Genomic DNA, 18428 nt, shown 5'->3' with positions numbered 1-18428 from the left:
CTACCAGTCTCTGCTGTTCCAAGAGAAGATCTGCTTCCTCCTTCTCCTTTTTGTATAGGATTTCCATTTCCTGTAACCTAGAAGAAAGAGAAAACCAAGAGGAGAAAGGAATAGATGGTGAAATCATTGAGCTGTTTTATCAATACTACTATTCTATGTTTAAAAGAAGTGACAGTCATTCGGGCCACATCACATTTGTACATTACCTTTTCTCCATTTCCTGTTTCATATCAATTCCTTGTTTTTCCAGAAGCTCTCTCTGGGCAAATGTCCAATCTACAGGCTCAGAGGGGGTCTCAGCAGAAGGAGTCTTTTCCCGCTCAGCCCGTGCTTGCTCAGGGTGGTTAAAACGAAACACATGGTTTTTACCCATGATGATACGGTTTCCTACCACAAAACAAAACGAAGTTAAGAAACCACTTTTTAAATGTATAATATCTAGGTTAATAACCTCACCCTCCTTTAATGCAAAAAGACAGCTTTTGAGATTTTACAAGAACATAAATCCTAATGCTACCACTACAACCTTTAAACAAAAATTCAGAATTTAAAGAGTTGCACTCTGGCTGTTGAGCTCAGTGGTGGGAGCATCGGCCCATACACTTAAGGGTCACGGGTTCCATTCCCAGGCAAGAGCAGATCCCTGGGTTGTGGGTTCGATTCTTAGCTCCAATAGAGACCCTTTCGGGAAGCAATCAATTGATGTTTCTCTCACATTGATGCTTCTCTCCCACCCCACCCTCCCTTCCATTCTCTCTGAAAATCAATGGAAAAAATATTCTAGGGTGAGAATTAAAAAAATAAATAAATTATAGAGTTGCTCACACAAGCCATGTGATCTTTGCTGAAAATTTCAAATCTGTCCCACTCTCACCTGAGCGCAGCTGGACAGGCTGGGCCACCCTCTTGCCATTTACGTAGGTTTCTGAGCGTTCACAAGGCTCCAGAGTCACGATAACTAAGAGGAATGCAAATAAATGTTAGCATCACAAACCACTGGGAAAAATAACGGAAAGTAGATGACTATGAGGATTTAGGGTAACTAGAATAGATTCCTGTAACCGACCAAGTGGCTGAGCATCATATAATAGTTTATTCTGGGGTGCCATAACCAGGGCTGTGGCTAAGATAGAAACATTTAAATTGACAAACCTCAGAAGATATAAAATCTGTTTTGGTAATATCTAATAGTTCAATCTATAAAATTGTAAACCATCAGAAATCTTAAGTATGAAATATAGATAATAGGAAACTTAAAATCAAAAGCTAATCTTTTGATTAAGGAATGAATGAATTACATAGCACAAAAATATGGTTAGATTACTGTTGTTTTGTTAATAACCTGTACAATATACAATACTGACTTCTTTCTTTTTAGATAAAGTTCTACTGATTAAGGCTAGAGGTCCTTCCAATCTCCTACTACCCAGAATATTTGTTCCCTTCTTACTTGCCTATCAAATAATTAACATTCAAGACCAAGCCTAATTGCCTATGTCCTGCTTAGCTCTTGGCGGTAACAAAGGGCTCCTTTTGTCCAAGCTATTTTCATGCAAAGTAGCTCTGTCCGTCCCTACATTTATACGCAGCCCAGGTTTCTCCATTTTCAAATATTGGATTATATGAGGAAGTATCACTGAGAGAGACAGGGAATAAGCACCAGGTCTTGTGCATGGATTTCCCATAATGTGGAAAGGAAAGCTGTTGGGAAAGCTAAGCCAAGGACTCTCACCATCCCCGCTGTTGTTTCTCTCGCTCCGGAAGATACAATGCTCCTCTTTAATGTGAGCCCCGCTCAGCACGATGTCCTGGCGCCGCTCAGCATCTGCTTGGCCAACTCTGAACACAAGAGAAAGTGTTTCCCAGGGAAATTCAGACATAAAGGGCACTGCAAACAATAAACTGCTTTCTCCCAAAGAATATTCTTTGGTACATACAAAAAAGGTACCACTTTTTTTTTATCAGAGGCTTTCAACTGCAAATTCTATTTTCAAATTTGGTCAACTTCCCTACATCAGAATAAGAAACCAAGGAACAATGATTTACCAATGTATCTCACAAGCACTATACAAAGACATGAGTGAACTAATCTACTTAATGAATTTATGTAAGATGTAAAGAGGAAAATTTTTACTTCGGGTCTTTTAGGGGAAAACCACATGCTAACTAGTTCAGCTGGCTAAAACACATAATTTGGGAAGCGTAGAAAGGATAGTTTGTAACTATTTCAGATGGGAAAATCAGCAAATCATTACAACAAATCTTCAACAACTTCCTTTTATTCAATCTAAGAGAGAAGAAAACATTAAAGTGACCAACAGAAACAAACCTACCTTGTAATTCCATCTTTGATGTAATAAAGCAGGCATTCCGACATCAGTGGGTCCTCATTGAGGTTAACAAGATGTGGGGTCTGAAAAAGGTTACAGATAAGCTGGAGCAAGTGCCCTGAGAAAGTTGTGACAACAGGAGGCTGAGGTTTCCTGGGTTACCCGCAGGCGCTGGCAAAGAGACTGCCTTCCTTCCAAGTTGCAGTTCCATCGCACAAAGAAAATACTCTCTCCAGGCCACCAAACTGCACTAACACACTCTCTAAGAACATGAGTTCTGAGATGAAGAACAAGAGCCAGTTCTTGATAAGGTCAAAACATTAAGAGCACAAAAGAAAAATTAGGACAGGATGATTCTCTGGATGGGTAATCATAATTTTGTAAACGCTTGGACAAAAATCTTGAAGGGTAGCAGAATATGCCACCCCAATACATGCCACTTTAAGTATTTTGAGCTGTGGGCACTTGAAAAGCAGCCAATGCAGAGAAAGGCTTTCTCTGACCTCCCATATCTGTCTCAACACAGATCCTCCTACCTACCAGAGCTCAACAGTCATAAATCCTCAGGAGTTTCATTAAAGGGAAGGTGGACTCTTACCGCAGGAGAGGAAGCCAGAAGTCAACATCACACCCAGACTGACTGTCACACACTGGCTACCACACATCCCATCAACTCTTCTAAGGATCCTAAAATCCATTTCCTCTCCCAAAGAGGTCTATCTTCCCTCTTCCTTCCCTACTAATATCTACTAGTACGTCTGAACTCTAAGCCACATCAAGGCGTTAGTCAATTTCCCCTGGGTATCTCCCATATATACATAAGGCAGACATGTTAATAAACTTCTATTTGTTTTTCTCTTGTTAATCTATTTGTCTTTTATTACGGGGCTTTCAGCCAAGAAGTCAGAAGGATAGAGGAAAAATTATTTTCCCTCCCCTACAATCCCAATAAATATTTAATTTTTCATTTGCTTTATAAAAATGTCCCCCACCACCAATCTGTTCTCTGTATTGATAAGTTTAGTGTGTGTTTTTTTCAGATTCCACATATAAGTAAGATCACATGGAATAAACAGTCCCCGCATTCCCATCATCTCCCTCTGGAATTTTCAGCAGTTCTTCATGGTCTGTTATTATCTTTAGTTTATTAATTAGTCTATACTTTAAAGAAGAAATTAAAATTACTAACATTCAAATAATACACAAATCATGTAAAAATTCTCATCTAACTCTATATTTCTAAAATCTTTTATTTATTTATTTAAAATATATTTTATTGATTTTTGTACAGAGAGGAAAGGAGATAGATAGTTAGAAACATCGATGAGAGAGAGTCATCGATCAGCTGCCTCTTGCACACCCCCTACTGGGGATATGCCCGCAACCAAGGTACATGCCCTTGACCGGAATCGAACCCCGGGGCCCTTCAGTCCCCAAGCCGACACTCTATCCATTGAGCCAAACCGGTCCCAGCTATATTTCTAAAATCTTTTAAAAACCAACCTTCTTTGGTGAAAATATCTCATTGGGATCCAAAAATAAGTCACAAGGTGTTGGGGTCAAAATCTACCCAAGAGAGTATCAGCAAATGTGAAAAAATGAAAGAAGAGTCAGAGGAGAGGGTTAAGAAAGGAACTGGAAAAGACGATTAAAAATAAATTAGAAAACCCTCTACATCTTCTCAGCTAGATGTTCCGCTGCAATTTGGAAGCTCGCTGGTTTGAGAGAGTCAAGGGCCTCTTTAGGCGGAACTCCAGGGCTCATCGTGACACTGGTCTAAGAAAAAAGGAAATCTCTGAAATAGGTTTTCCTTTTTTTCTTTTCTTGTCTTAAAGGAATTCCTCCCAGTTTTACTGAGGTATGACTGACAGGTAATAATTGTATTTATTTAGTTGAATGTGATTTTTAAAAGGTGTACAATGTGTCAATTTTATAAATGCACACATTGAGTAATGATTACCACAATCACGTTAACACATCAGAAACAGGTTCTGACACTGAATTTGGATATGGACAGTGTCCTGAGGAAGTCCAGAAAGCTAAAGCAGGATGGGTAAAAGTAAAGTAAGAAAAAGGTTTTAAAACAGAGCTGCCAGTTTGGAATTCTATGCTGTTTATATCACAAAACTTAAGTTATTTATGATTTGTGTTAAATACCATATATTTACAAGATGTTATATAATCACAGTTCTTTTTTTAAAAAAAAAATACATATTTTATTGATTTTTTTACAGAGAGGGACAGAGAGCTAAAAACATTGATGAGAGAGAAACATCGATCAGCTAGGTACCTCCTGCACACCCCATACTGGGGGTCCAGCCCACAACTCGGGCACATGCCCTTGACTGGAATGGAACCTGGGACCCCTCAGTCCGCAGGCCAATGCTCTATCCACTGAGCCAAACAGGTATCAGCTATAATCACCGTTCTTTTTTTATGTCTATAGCCAAATTTATCCCTGAGGCCCAGGAAAGAGGATCAGGGCCCATGAGCCACAGTGTTTCTGTGGCAGCCTTCTGGGCCAGTGCTTGTCATGGGTGGATAATCACAGTTCTTAATGTTAAAAGATATAAAATATCCTTAAATACCTACATGTGTTGTGTATATAAAGATATAGAGAGATGAAAGGCACACTCTAAATACTAGCGAACCTATAACTGCTAACCTCTATAATCCTAAGTATCATATCTGAATAAATAATGTCTTACTGAAGGAAAAACCTGTAAGCTGAAAATCACTGACCTTAGGCAATACAAACAACAACTAAGAAGCAACTTGGTAAAAACAACAACAAACAACACACCTTACTATTTTAATTAACTAAAAGGTATCTACTACTTCATAACTATGATTATGGAAGTAGGAAGGTAATTACTGGAGTCCTTTTTTGTAACTGGTAAAGGAGCAGAGGCTAGAAGGACGAGGACAGGAATTGCTTTGCTCAGTACACTGTTATCTATAACACAAACTGTAGAAGCTCACTAAAGCGGTTATTTTTCTAAACAAACCTGAACAGCTGGAATTGCTTCTAGAGAGTTATAAATAAGGGTTGCCAGCATCTGTGGGAAAAATCTACACAGAAAGAGTAGCCAACAGAAGCAAGGGGTGCTATGTTAGGCTGGGCCTTTAAGAGAAAGCAGCAATAAGGAAGATTAAACATGCTGAATCTTGACCAAAAGGTACAGATTTATTGCCTTGAGTTTTATTTTGTAAACCATAAACATAATAGATTGTAAGATGAAATTAGAAATATCTGAAATTAAGCAAGCCAAGTCTCAAGATTAAAAAAAAGGAGTGGGCGCTTTGAGGGGCCAGCCCAAAAGACATGAAGCACCCGGGTGAGTAGACAAACAAAAAATTTCTGTTGGTTGAGTTTCACAACAGTATTTCCTACCTTTTTAGGTGAGAAAACCCCCAGAGTTCCTCCATCTTCCCGAATGGCAACTCCCATCTCAGCCAACAAGGCCTCTCTAGAAAAAACAAAATCACATCAGAATTCTAATACCAAAATGCCAATTAAATCACTTTAATATGAACTGGAAAATAAAGCAAAGCAAAAACAATTGTCCCTGTTTAAAGTCAGTAATACATGTGAAAAAATCTGCTTATCTCATCATTAGAGAAATTATTTTTCAGAGAAAGAGCACATACTAAATAAATTATATTTTTCTATTAGATAAAGTTATCTTCACCTAAATAAGAACTCTGTCTCATTTCACATTAGAGGTAGACAATAATTCATAATGTTTATTTGTATAAAAAAGAAAGAGATATTCCTTTAGGCTCAACATAAGACTCAACCACTTCTTCAAAATCTAGGAAAGCAATCAGAAAGAAACTTTGATAGATGGAGTATTGTCTATGAACTTGATTTTTCTTGAATGGTATGTTGCCATGTTCAAAATGATATTGGTTCAATAATTCTAGCTTAAAATTTCTATATTAAGTAAGAAAGTTCTAATTGATACATTTACTGTATCGATACATTAAAACTTACTTCTGCCTAATTTCTATGATGAGAAAAGACAAACATTTAAAAAATGTATATTTATTACAATACCAAAAGTATTATTTTGGGTAATGTTCACATCCAGGTTAGAGATAGAATAGGGAATTTAAAAGTTTGCAAGTTAAACTCCTTCATTTCTTACCAAGAGTTTCTATAAAACTTTGAAAGACAATAATCAGAATAGCTTTATAAATCTGGGCAATCTCCTTGCAAATTAAAAACTTTATTCCCCAATATCTTCCATTTTTATATGGATACCCAGTAACATGCAGTAAGATAACTACTAAAGCACCATGATTTCCTAGAGAACATTTAAACATGTGAATTTTATTTCAAAGTATAAATTCAACTGGCCATACGTCCCCAGCCAAATTTATTTTTTGTTTTAGGATAGAAAGTTCTTTGTTTTTAACTTCTATTTTGTTTTTTCTTATTATAAAAGTAATCAAAATTCCTTAGAAAATTTAGACACTTCCCAGAATTTAACCTCCTGACCTTTCCATTCTGATGGCCTCTGTTTTACGCAGCTTCTCTTCCCACGTTTCATTCAACTCAGCAATGATCTTCTCTGATTCCTACAGGAGGAAGTCCACAGTTAAAGTGGCAGTCTCATAATTTAGCATAGCATGTGTAGGAAGGACAGCAAGAAGCAGATGATGTCCTTTGAGAACATGAGGCAGAATCTAATATAACACTTTTTCCTTTCTAAATATATATTTAAAAAAAAGAATCATAAAGACCAGACTTAACACTAAATCAGTCCCAGATATACGAATTTTTTTAAATCCTAATAAAAATACCTTAATAGTGTGCGTGTGTGTGTGTGTGTGTGTGTGTGTGTAGAGGAAAGAGTAATAGTAACACCCCAATATGAAAGGCACTATTTCTGAGATAGCTTCTACAAAAGAATAAAGTTCCCAAAGGTATTAATTGCTTTTGTTTCACTATTTTGCCATAACACTGATGGGGTTCAGAACATGCTCCCCAAAAACATGGCGTCTTGGCATACTAATTATTGTGAGCTGAAGTAATGTGAAAAAATGGTGTATGGAGGAAAGACTCTGATATCCTGAAGCAGATTCTAGAGCTTCCTCGAGGAAAGGAGCACCACGCTTCCAGAGACAGAGGAACGCCAAGAGGAATCTGAACAAACAGTCCTTGATAAGTTTCCCCGTTTCCTAGTTTTAGCTCACACCCCTTTGCCCTATCACATTTCCCCACAACTTTTCACTTTTCATCAAACTTAATGCTTTGGTTTAACACTTCTTATGAAGACTCCTGTGTCATGTCAAACTTTTGTTAAATAAATTGTATGCTTTTCTCTTATTAACCTGCCTTTTGTTACAGGGCCCACATTAGAAGGAAAAACATTTTTCCTCCCCCACCACACAATATCTTCTGAATACAAACCAATGGCCAATATATAAAGGCTTAGTATTAATTGCAACTGAAAGCATTTTGCCGCTGAGTGACAACTTCCTAATTTCTTGCTGAGTGTTTTGTATACGCAAAAAAATAAGAAATAAAACAACTTTCCTGCTCTTAAGGAGTTTACTGTATACCAAGGAAAAGGAGAGAAGTAACTAATGATGAGTTCATTCAGTAAATATGTATAACCCCACTTAATGCCAAGCCCTATTCTAGACAACTAGGGGTATGGAAGGGAACAAAATCCCTCCCTGCTTTATGAGACTTTCATTTTAATAATGAGATTGAAACAATCAATTATAGCCAATAAGTCAAATATAATCATACAGCAGACTGTAGTAAGTGCTTTGGAGAAAAACAAAGCCAGGAAGGGAAAGAATGTCGGGGAGGGGTAGTGAGGGAGCAGTGTGGAGTGGGCTTGTCAGGACAGGACTCATTGACAAGATCCTATGTGAGCAGGAGCTGCCAAATGCATATATGAGGGAACAGGTGGGAAATGCCTGGAATTTTCCAGGAACAACAGCGTGGCTAGAGCAGCATGTTCAAGGACTGTGAATGCGTATGGACAAGAGAACAACAGAGCTGTGTGTTAAGTGCTGGAACAGAAGTGCTGAGTGGGTGAGGCAAGGCTGAGTGATGCTCGTATCAATGAATGAAGGACAGTAGGAATGACTAAAGGAGGAAGAGCAAGTACGAAAATGGGAGATGAGCATAAGTAGAAGACGGAGAAAATGCTATCATGGGGACAAGATGAGCAAGTTAGATGATGAGGATAATAATGATAAGATAATGACACTGTGATGATAATAGTGATAGTGATTAAGGATAAAAAGTCTTAATAGTTCACAAAATAGTATGATTCATTTAATAGGCTATTATAAGAAGCCTCTGGGATCCCAAAACGTAATTACACAGAAAGAAACTGTGAATATGTAATACAATATACCCCAGGTGTCTGGCATTTGCACGTGGCCAGGTAAAACAGCCAAGATTAAAGAATCAAGGCAGCAGCTGAAAAAGCAAAGGAGAGCAGGAGTCAGGAGAAATGAACTGGAGAGCACAATGGAGATGATGATTGTGATGATGATGATGATGATGATGATGATGATGATGATGGAGAAGGAGAAGAAAAAGAAGGACAATAACAACTGCTACAACTAGCTAAGCTAGGCAAAGAGCAAAACTGGTAACACTCAGAACTGGCGTGGGCATCAGTAAGGTTGATACACAGGGGGCCACGTAGGAGGTGCACTTTCGGGAAAGAAAAGAGTCAGTTCAGTTAGAACAAGTCTGCAGGGAGCCGGGAGGGCCTGAAGAAAAGAGACAAAGCCATCCAATTGGCTCTCAATAACCCTCCACACATGCATAGGCTGAGAACCACCTGAACGGCTTCTCTACACAGTTCTCTAACAGGAATGGCTAATACTGCAATGCATGTGTCAATCCAAAGCTAAGTGAGGAAGAACCAACACGCCACGATAGAGGGCCAGCAACTAAGAAAAAAAACATACAATTCTGGCAAGTAATAAGATAGCCAGGAAAGGATGCCAGGTAGCAAGCGGTCAACAGTGTGTCTATAAAGCATCACAAAAGCTATTCTACAACTCTAACCGGGTAGTGTTAAATGCTTCTGCAAATGACTGCAAAAGGGCAAGTACAAGACAAGCTGGCACCTATCTGTATGACATTAAGGTTTATTAACGATAGCAGGTAAAAGCGATTACATTCTCACACTGACAACTTAAACAAAGCAGAATATGATGCCCCTGACCAAACCAGAGCACTTCCACTAGTGCTCAGTATACACCGCGTGGCCCATGAGCACTGATGTTTGCTGTGGAATAAAAAGTGACCCATGAAACAGTTTGTTTTCCTAGTTGATTTTCAAAAAAGATCATGTCAGAGCAGAGGTTTTTCTGGCTATATTTTGGGGCAACTGTAAACTCACCCTAAGGAAGCAAAATTATTGTCTAGAAATCCTCTTACTATCATTTTGCTGCCAACTCTAAAGTGACCTCTCTAATTTTACTTCCCACCTGGAGGGTAAATCAAAAGATGATCTCTATGTAGAAAAAGATGTAATGAGTAAGCTGAGGAAGGTACTACTTTATTTTTCAATACAGCTTCAAGTTGTATTGTTTATATTGTTTAGAATGCTATTTTTTTAAACTCTGAAAAAAGATTACAGAAAATGCTATTGAGTATCATATTAACAAAACTTCAGTGCTAGGAAACCATTTTTTTCCAGAATCATTCTAAGGATAAAGAAACTGAGGATCAAAGAAACTAAACAATTAACTGGAGGACGCAATTCTTCCTGAGCCAGGTCCAAGGCAGAATCGATAGACTTTAAATAAAATATTCTAACAATGCCCACTATAAATTATTTAATAAAGGGTGAAGGATATCCTTTCTTCAAGCCTGAGTAACAAACAGTATGAATAAAATAGAGATGCCCACAGGAAGACAGCTTTCAGTCTCTGAGTCATCAACTCACTCTACAGGCAGGCCTGGCACACTGGTGTCCAGTCTGCCCACAACCCACTCTAGAAGTCTAATTTAAGATTAAACTGAGGATTCACAGCTAAGCAATGAGGAGCTGAGAAGACAAATCTTTAAAAGGTCCTTCCTTCCTACAGGTACTACACATAAAGAAATGCCGAAAAGCAGAGTGACATCAGGAACTTTTTTTAAGTTCCAAGGAATGCTGGGCTTAGGTGTCATTCAACTTTACTGTCACATCACATATGTCTAGCTATGTGTACAGCACTGGTTAATAATTATGTTTATATGGCTCAATACAAATTTTTTTTGTTTTGTTTTGTCAATCCTCACCCGAGAATATTTTTCCATTGATTTTTTTTTTTAAGAGACTGGAAGGGAAGGCAGAGAGAGAGAGAGAGAGAGAGAGAGAGAGAGAGAGAGAGAGAGAGAGAGAGAGAGAGAGAGAGAGAGAGAGAGAAGCATCTATGTGAGAAAGACACATGGATTAGTTGCCTCCCGTATACACCCTGATAGTTGGGGATGGAACTTGCAACCCAGGTACGTGCCCTTGATCTGGAATCAAATCCACGGTCCTCCAGGTGCATGGACTGACGCTCTAACCACGGAGAAACACCGGCCAAGGCTGGCTAAACACAATTTAATCTCCTCACCATGATTCAGTTATGGTGGCAGAGAAATCCATCAAGTCAGAAAGATTTCCATGGAAAAAAACTAGCTTGAATTCTGACATTTAAAAGTTTAGTGCTTATCCATGAAACATTCCTTGAAGCCATCAGATGCTGAGGTTTCACTGTACTGAACACAGCATGCTTCATAAGTGAGTTCCAAGTATGGGCCTTGGGCTGCCTAGCACAGCATTAGCCCTTGCATGCTTCTGTAATGGATATTTGCTGATATTTATAGTCTAAGCCTAAGCAATGGCACTCACTCTGATGTCAGACTAATAAATAAACGCCATTGTCACCACACAATGACTATGGCTACATCTTTGAAAATTTTCTGAATAGGAATTAAATCGAGATTACGTACATTTCAACTCAGTTTCAACTAAAAACTGAAAGCAACTACATGCCTTTCTGTTTTGCCAGAGACATTTATGAAGGGCTCAGGTGTTTATGATGGCGTAACATGGACAGACCTCTCCATATGAAAACAGACTATTCAATGAACAATGCAGTAGCAACATGATCATGTTTTTTAAGAAGCAAAGGGAAATAGAATGTTGGGAAAATGAATTGACCCCTCTATTACTGTTTCCCATTACAGTATTTTTATTCTACAGTGTCATGTCTTAGGAACGCAGCTCCTTCACACTCAACAATGAAATAACCCAAAAATGAGGAATTCTCAAGCATTTCTATCATACAAACACTGCCTTCTGTGGATGCAAGAAGTAATCTGCCTACAGCATTGAAATGCAGGTCTGCCAGAATGGAATGCTCCCCATTCACAGAACAAGAGCAGAATTCAGGCACTTAGCTTCAGTGAACTACCACGCTACATTAAAAACTCAAGATGGAATGCAAAGAAGCTACTTCCTAAAGGTAGGGAAGATGGAAGATTTCGTTTATGTTGGCTTACAGGATCATTACAACGAAGAATGCAGTTTTGTTTTGTTTTGTTTTGTTTTTGGTGGGAAGTAGGGAGGTTGGGGGGAAGGTTCCCAGAATAATGGCAGTGTTATTCCTTATAAACTATTTGGAAAACACTGGACGATCTAATTCTCAGAGTCTGACATTCAACATTATTTTCAGTTGGACCCACTTGGCAGTTAGGAAGAATTTCTTCTTTTACACCAAGATGTACGTTCAAGGAAGGTGTAATCTCATCAGTGCACTAAGGCTTTCATAAGCAAATAGTAAGGCTCAAAAATCCCAAATAAAAAGCACATTTTATATTCAATAGTAAGTGGGAGACTTCCCTCTGCCCTCCCACAGACCCCACAATCCCACGGTGGCCCTGCACAGCCCCTGTCCCTGAGGCCTACGCGATAAAATTACACAAAAAGACACGTGAGGAAAGCCTTCTTCCCAGGGCTTTGCTCCAGACCTCAGTAACATGTCAAAGTCAATTTCACAACAGCAGAAATTACTCTTCACTTGGCAACATGAAAAGACTTCTCACTCCCTCTCCCTCTGCCACTTTCCACTAACATGCTCTCAAGGAAGATACAAGATCATTACTTTGGTTTCCAAAGCACATTATTTTAGGAGTAAAATGGCCAGGGGGAAGGTAGGCTGATTAAGAAGCAGAAGGCCATTCTTTATGTTAAATCTTTCTCAGCCTCACCTGAAAACCGAAAAGGAAGCATTTGACATCTTCAATTATCAAGCTTAATTCCTCTTAGCGGTGAAAATGTGAGCAAACCTTTTCAATCGTTAATCTGTCAGTGTCACTGCTCTCCCGGTCCTTGAATGGGCAGCAGTGGTGGATGCAGAGGACTATTATTAGCTGGCAGCATGAGGGCAACTTCCCAGCTCCTTAACCAGTTTCTTCACACTCCTGGTTTTCCCTACCCTGGCACTTCTGAACACAAAGGCCAAAAGATATGAATCAAACCATGATCCTGGGGGTGACAAGCAAGGAAAGAAAACGCATCTGTGATGCTGTCACAGTGATTTGAAGGGTGGCACCACAGGGGACAACTGTCTGCTCTCACTGTAGGCACTGAGGGGGGAGGAGGAACCCATGGTCAGAAGACTGCTGCTCCTCACTTCCACATTCATGGAGAGAGGCAAGCAAGACCTGACCGAGCCAGCAATAGACTGGGAAAGTAAGCTGAGTGCCAGGGCAGGACCTGCACAGGAAAGTGGCAGAGGGAGAGGGAGTGAGTGCACAGGAGGTGGCAGCCTTCCACAGCAGTGACCACCAGGTTTCCAGACTTTCTATGGACTTCCAAAAGATGCCACTTCATGTGTCTCTGACTAAACCTGATACATACCTACTCCAATGTGCAAACTTTCTTTTGATTGAATATTTGTTTTACTAAATAAATGCATGGCTCCACATCAAATTGTTTTCAACCAATTAATTAGTCTCCAACTAAATTTCTAACTAAACAAGTTCATTGACTTACAAACTACCTCAGAACTAATGGTCATACCTATGTACTTATCAGTTACTTTGCATGGCCAGCCTACGATCTGCCCTTGAATCTCTCCACTCTGCCTGGCCAGGTCAGAGCCAAGCATTCTGGTGAACAGAAATTAATTATCCTACAAAGTAGCAAATTCCATTTTCAGGATATCTGAAAAAGTTAAAGTTCTCCCACATGCTGAACCAAAATCTCAGTGGTTTTCAATTCCAATTCGGCCTTGTGGAACTACATAAATATTTTCATTTAGCCTAAATGGTTACTCACCTTTAGACGTTCGATGGCTTCTTCCCCTCCAGGGGTAGACATGATCCTCTCCTGAATGCTGGTCACAGATGTTAAGCCCACCTGACTACTGAGTGAGCAGGAAGATGAAGATGAAGTAAGGGACCCCATGGATGCTGTGGAAAAATTGCCAGGGCGTTGATTCTCAGAGGCTAGCAAATATCTATGCTTATTGTTCTGAAAATCTTTCAGATCTGGGAGACAGACAGAAGGGAAGGCAGAAAAAGTAGAAGAAAGGGAAAGGAACAGAGAAAGAGGAAAAAAACAAAAACAGGAAGGAACACCCGTGTAAGAAAGGAAAGCATTAAAGTGCCAAGACAAAGACATGTTATCATACAAAAACAAGTTGCACCTGTTCTAGATGGCAGTTCTAAAACATGTCTGTCTTTACACTGGTATCCTAAACGTTAAGAACCAATTCTGAATTTGGAAACTAAAAAATTACAGCATGGTTAATGTTGTATCAGGTTGGGACTCAAAGGATAATGCTTAGGCATTCTCCTTTCTATTCCTTCTGTGGCTCCAAATCTGCAATGCCTCACATTTACACTACCTGTAAATCCCAATAGTTTGTCACAGTAAGGGAAAAGAGATGATCACTTGTTTATCAATAATGCATATCAGCCAGGCTCAGTTCTTTATAGCATTCAGCAAAAATTCCCCCAAAAATGTCACAGTTAAAACAAAAATATGAATACTTATAGTGTCCGTTGTTTAGGAACATTTCAATATGCTAAAAAGAATTTTTTAAATACATCATTTTTTAAAAATAGGAGAGGTAATTGTAGAAATGACAGGAATTTTGTCTAAGTCCTGGTTAAGAACTTAAGGCTGATTGCTTGCCTTAACAAGGAAGAGCAATTAGTATGTGTACATTAATCTATTAGAGCACGCAAAAATTACGTCTGAGTGTATGCTAAGTAAGACTCTCACTTTTCCTAAAAGTATGACCATGAGTCATTCATTGTAAGCCAAGTTCCCAGTATGAAATGCAAGTTTTAGGGACACACTTTAATTTACTAAAGTTTTCAATAGAGCTAGAGATTTTGCTTTTAAACTTAGTTTTGGCAAATGAGCCACAAACAACTAAGTTCAATAATTTGCTGGTTGTACTTTTCTTTATTAATCATCCTTCTCAAATAGACACCAGAAAAAAAATCATAGGTATTGTTGCATTCCAATTTTAAATTAGCTCATTTTTAAATTTGAGAAAATCTACATTGCTTAAAATTCATATAAAAACTAAGTTTTCCTTAAAGAATATGAGTTAAGCCAAAACCGGTTTGGCTCAATGGATAGAGCGTCGGCTTGGGGACTGAAAGGTCCCAGGTTCGATTCCGGTCAGAGGCATGTACCTTGGTTGCGGGCCTATCCCTAGTAGGGGGTGTGCAAGAGGCAGCTGATAGATGACTCTCTCTCTCATCGATGTTTCTAACTCTCTCTCTCTCCCTTCCTCTCTGTACAAAAATCAAAAAATATATATATATATAAAAAAAAGAATATGAGTTAATACAAAGAGTTAAAAAAAAACAAGTTCTTTCTGGCCTATTCATGTCTAATTAATCAAATTAGATTGAAACGCCTTAAAACTAGCAGTTGCTTCAAGACAGTTTGAAAACCACCATCTGCAAATATAGAGCACAGGAAAACAAGCAAGTTTTAAAAGGATAGGAACCGCAGCGAAAGAATTAGCCATCAGGTGATGGCAGCAAGGTGGGGAAGAGGAAGGGCGGGGTTAGAAAGTCCTTGGACACATGCAGGCCCTAAAAGGAATTAAGTGTAGTAGATGGAAATGGAAATTCAGAAGTGGTCAGGCTGCTTTCCTGCACGGTACGGAATTAGAATTTAAGTCATGCACAGTTTTCAGGGAGAAGCCACAGCTGCTCAGGAAAAGCGAGGCCACAAGCTGGCAGCACCTCGGGAGCACAAGAGCGAGAACAAGAGGTGTTTTTCCCACACCGTGTCGGTCAGCTTGGAAATCTCAGACAGAGCCGTCCAGTCCAAGAGCCACTCTGAATCAGAACATCTAGTGTCCTCAAGGCCTAACTTTGTCACAGCGGCCAGGGCTACATGTGGTTTCTCTTATGGGTTTCCTCACTGACTGTCAAGCCAACAAATCAATAAACTTGATAAACTATCTTAAAAGGGTAAGAAATTATTTCCTCACCAATTTATAACACATATGGGAAGATTAATCTGCAATCCTTTAAAAAATATCCTCATTTCATCACAAATTTCATTCACATAAGTTTTTAAAATTTAATTTGCAATTCATGAAAAAGAAAATAAAAGAATTTACCTAACTATCAAGCAAGCTGAGGCCCAAGATAGGGAGGAAGCCAATTTAGCCTAATCCAGGGTGAATGCTAATCCAACAGTCACAGAGCTGCTCAATCACAGAGACTTCCCAACTGGAAGCGACTATTTTCAATTAATTATATAAACACTAAACCTAACAATTACACAGCTAAGTAAAAAGGATTTTCCTATTAAATAATCAGATTTGAAGGATATTAAGAGCAAAAAGGTGTAATAATGATTAAAAGCAAGGGCTCTGAGTTACACTACCCAACCTGACCACACAGAAACCATCGGATCTGAACAGCCAACAAACCACTCCGGGTAACAGTGTCCTCATTGGTACAATGGACATAATGGGACCTTTTAAGTTATTGACAGGATTGAGATAATATATCCAAGGTACCAGAACAGGGCCTGACACATTATATACACTTCATAAGCGTGAGCTGCTGTCACTACTATTATCATCTATGACTCTGGATTCAGTTTAATTACATAAGTAGAAACACTGAAGGGTAGAAGCAACATGAGATTCTTTAGCCTCTCAACTTTATTCAAGACACAAAATGAAATGCAGCAGAGATTGCTTTGCTAAATGTAGAAGGGCAAAACTGGATCATTTCTGGATCTACGCACAGTACGCTCTGTCTGGGATTTCACTGTTAGAACTGCTGGCATGCAAAGCTCATTTTAGGTTAATCCAGCAGAAGCAGCTAGCAGAGTACTGGGAATGACCAATACATGAAATACACACATTTGCCTCCACTTCCAGTGTAATCATCGATCAATGGATCAACTGAAGGTAAGCAGGAGGGAAAATACAAGAAGGATCAAAGTTCAGGTTCAGCAGTGACACAGAGAGGGAACAGAGCAGTATTTTGGCATTTGGGGAGATGAAAATATTAACACAGAATTATATTATCACTTTACAAACTATATTCATCTAAAATTACATGCTAATCAGGCTAATCAGTAAGACAAACTAAACTAGAAAATCAGAAGAGGCCTTGAAAAATCTTATTAGAATTCCAAATAATGTAATATTAATTTTACACTAAAAAACACACACCATAAATATGCTCTATTAAATAAAACCAAATGCTATTCACCCTGAATAATCCAGTTAACTCACTCAAGAGAACTTCTGATTAGGCATAATGCCTAATCAGACATAAGTAGATTCATTTTAAGACCAATGAATTACATTAAAATTAGATTCATTTTAAGACAATACTGTAAGACAACATTCTCTGGAAGTCTAATTCTTGAACTTGAGAGCAATTAAATATTTTCCCCTTCATATGTTCATAGGGAATAGAGTGGGGAGCATTCATACATATGTCACTGCTATTATATTAACCCAGAGAAACCTGTAACACAAAAACAAAAATTTCAAGTAATATTTTTATGAATTAGTTTCTCAGTGAGAATAGCTTTATGTTTCAAATAAATCCCATTGCTGATCTAAAACAGAAACCTAACAAAAATACAAGCAGTGATATATTCATGAAAAATTAATTTCATGAGTTCAAATGGATATCCTGGTACATACTATATAAAAAACTTCTGAGATAATTTTCATTGTTTTTTTTTTGTTTTTTTTAAAGAAGTTAAGGAAAAAACAGTCTGGCTGGTGGGCTCAGCAGTTGAGTGTTGACCCAGGACCCAAGAGTTCGATTCCTGGTCAGGACACATGCCTGGGGTCTTGGGATTGATCCCCAGGAGGGGGCATGCAGGAGGTAGCAGATCTTTGATCCTTTTCATTGATGTTTCTTTCTATCTCTCCCTTCCCTCCCTTCCTCTCTTTCTAAAAATCAATAAACACATAAAAAAAAAGAAAAACAAAAAACAAAAAAACCTTTCCCTACCATCTAGCTCCATCAAGTTCCTTTAAGAGCCCTGAAGAGAAAAGGATTAGATTGGGTCCTGAATTCACTTACTATCAATGATATCACCCAGTCCCTGAGCACGAAGAAGGTCCTTAAGTCGTGTCACCTCCTCCTTTAATTCACGGACGAGCTTGGCATTGGGGTCTTCATTGATAACAGCATTGCATTTAATTTGTTTTGCACGATCTGCATATCTAGATCCAAAAAGACTCATTTTTACCATTCTTCAAATGCTCTACTTTTCATAACATACCTTTCTTTCTTTCTTTTTTTCTTTTTTAACATACCATTATAAAGTTTTATAATACCTTATAAAGAAGAAGAAAAAGGCTCAGATAAATTTAAGTGATTTTCTCAAGATCACAAAAGAAATAAATACCAGAGAAAGGACTCAAAACTGATTAGTCAGACTGTAAGTGTTCCTTTTCATTATATCAGTGTGTTTAATGACAGAAGAGTAGGAAGTTTGGGATTAAAATAATGAAACTTATTCATATTTAGAAATACTCTATTAGTAAACATTCTTCCACTAATTTTTTAAATGGTACATGTAGTCTTAACTATATTACTTTTTTAAACTTAAGCAT

At 38.4% G+C, this 18428-nt stretch overlaps 1 protein-coding gene and 1 pseudogene across 11 annotated transcripts in view; both read right to left on the bottom strand.

Moving 5' to 3' along the window:
- Positions 1–18428, bottom strand: part of KIF1B (kinesin family member 1B) — a 131417-nt gene that overhangs the window by 61039 nt on the left and 51950 nt on the right. For 4 of the 11 annotated variants that reach the window (XM_045570604.1, XM_045570605.1, XM_045570607.1 and 1 more), the window contains 10 exons: positions 17893–18035; positions 16707–16748; positions 13634–13845; positions 6835–6914; positions 5725–5800; positions 2334–2413; positions 1733–1839; positions 875–958; positions 207–387; positions 5–77 (listed from right to left, as the gene is read on the bottom strand). In XM_045570604.1, coding sequence (XP_045426560.1) covers positions 5–77; positions 207–387; positions 875–958; positions 1733–1839; positions 2334–2413; positions 5725–5800; positions 6835–6914; positions 13634–13845; positions 16707–16748; positions 17893–18035 — 1078 coding nt within the window. The remainder of the gene's footprint in view (positions 1–4; positions 78–206; positions 388–874; positions 959–1732; positions 1840–2333; positions 2414–5724; positions 5801–6834; positions 6915–13633; positions 13846–16706; positions 16749–17892; positions 18036–18428) is intronic. The other 7 variants (XM_036461051.2, XM_036461048.2, XM_036461049.2 and 4 more) reach the window with 3 other exon arrangements.
- On the bottom strand, positions 4765–4892 carry LOC118732091 (annotated as a pseudogene).

The sequence above is a fragment of the Pipistrellus kuhlii genome, unplaced genomic scaffold (assembly GCF_014108245.1).
Source record: "Pipistrellus kuhlii isolate mPipKuh1 unplaced genomic scaffold, mPipKuh1.p scaffold_m20_p_34, whole genome shotgun sequence".
Lineage (NCBI taxonomy): Eukaryota > Metazoa > Chordata > Mammalia > Chiroptera > Vespertilionidae > Pipistrellus > Pipistrellus kuhlii.
Note: the sequence above shows the minus strand (reverse complement) of the source record. Positions and strands in the feature narration are given on the sequence as shown.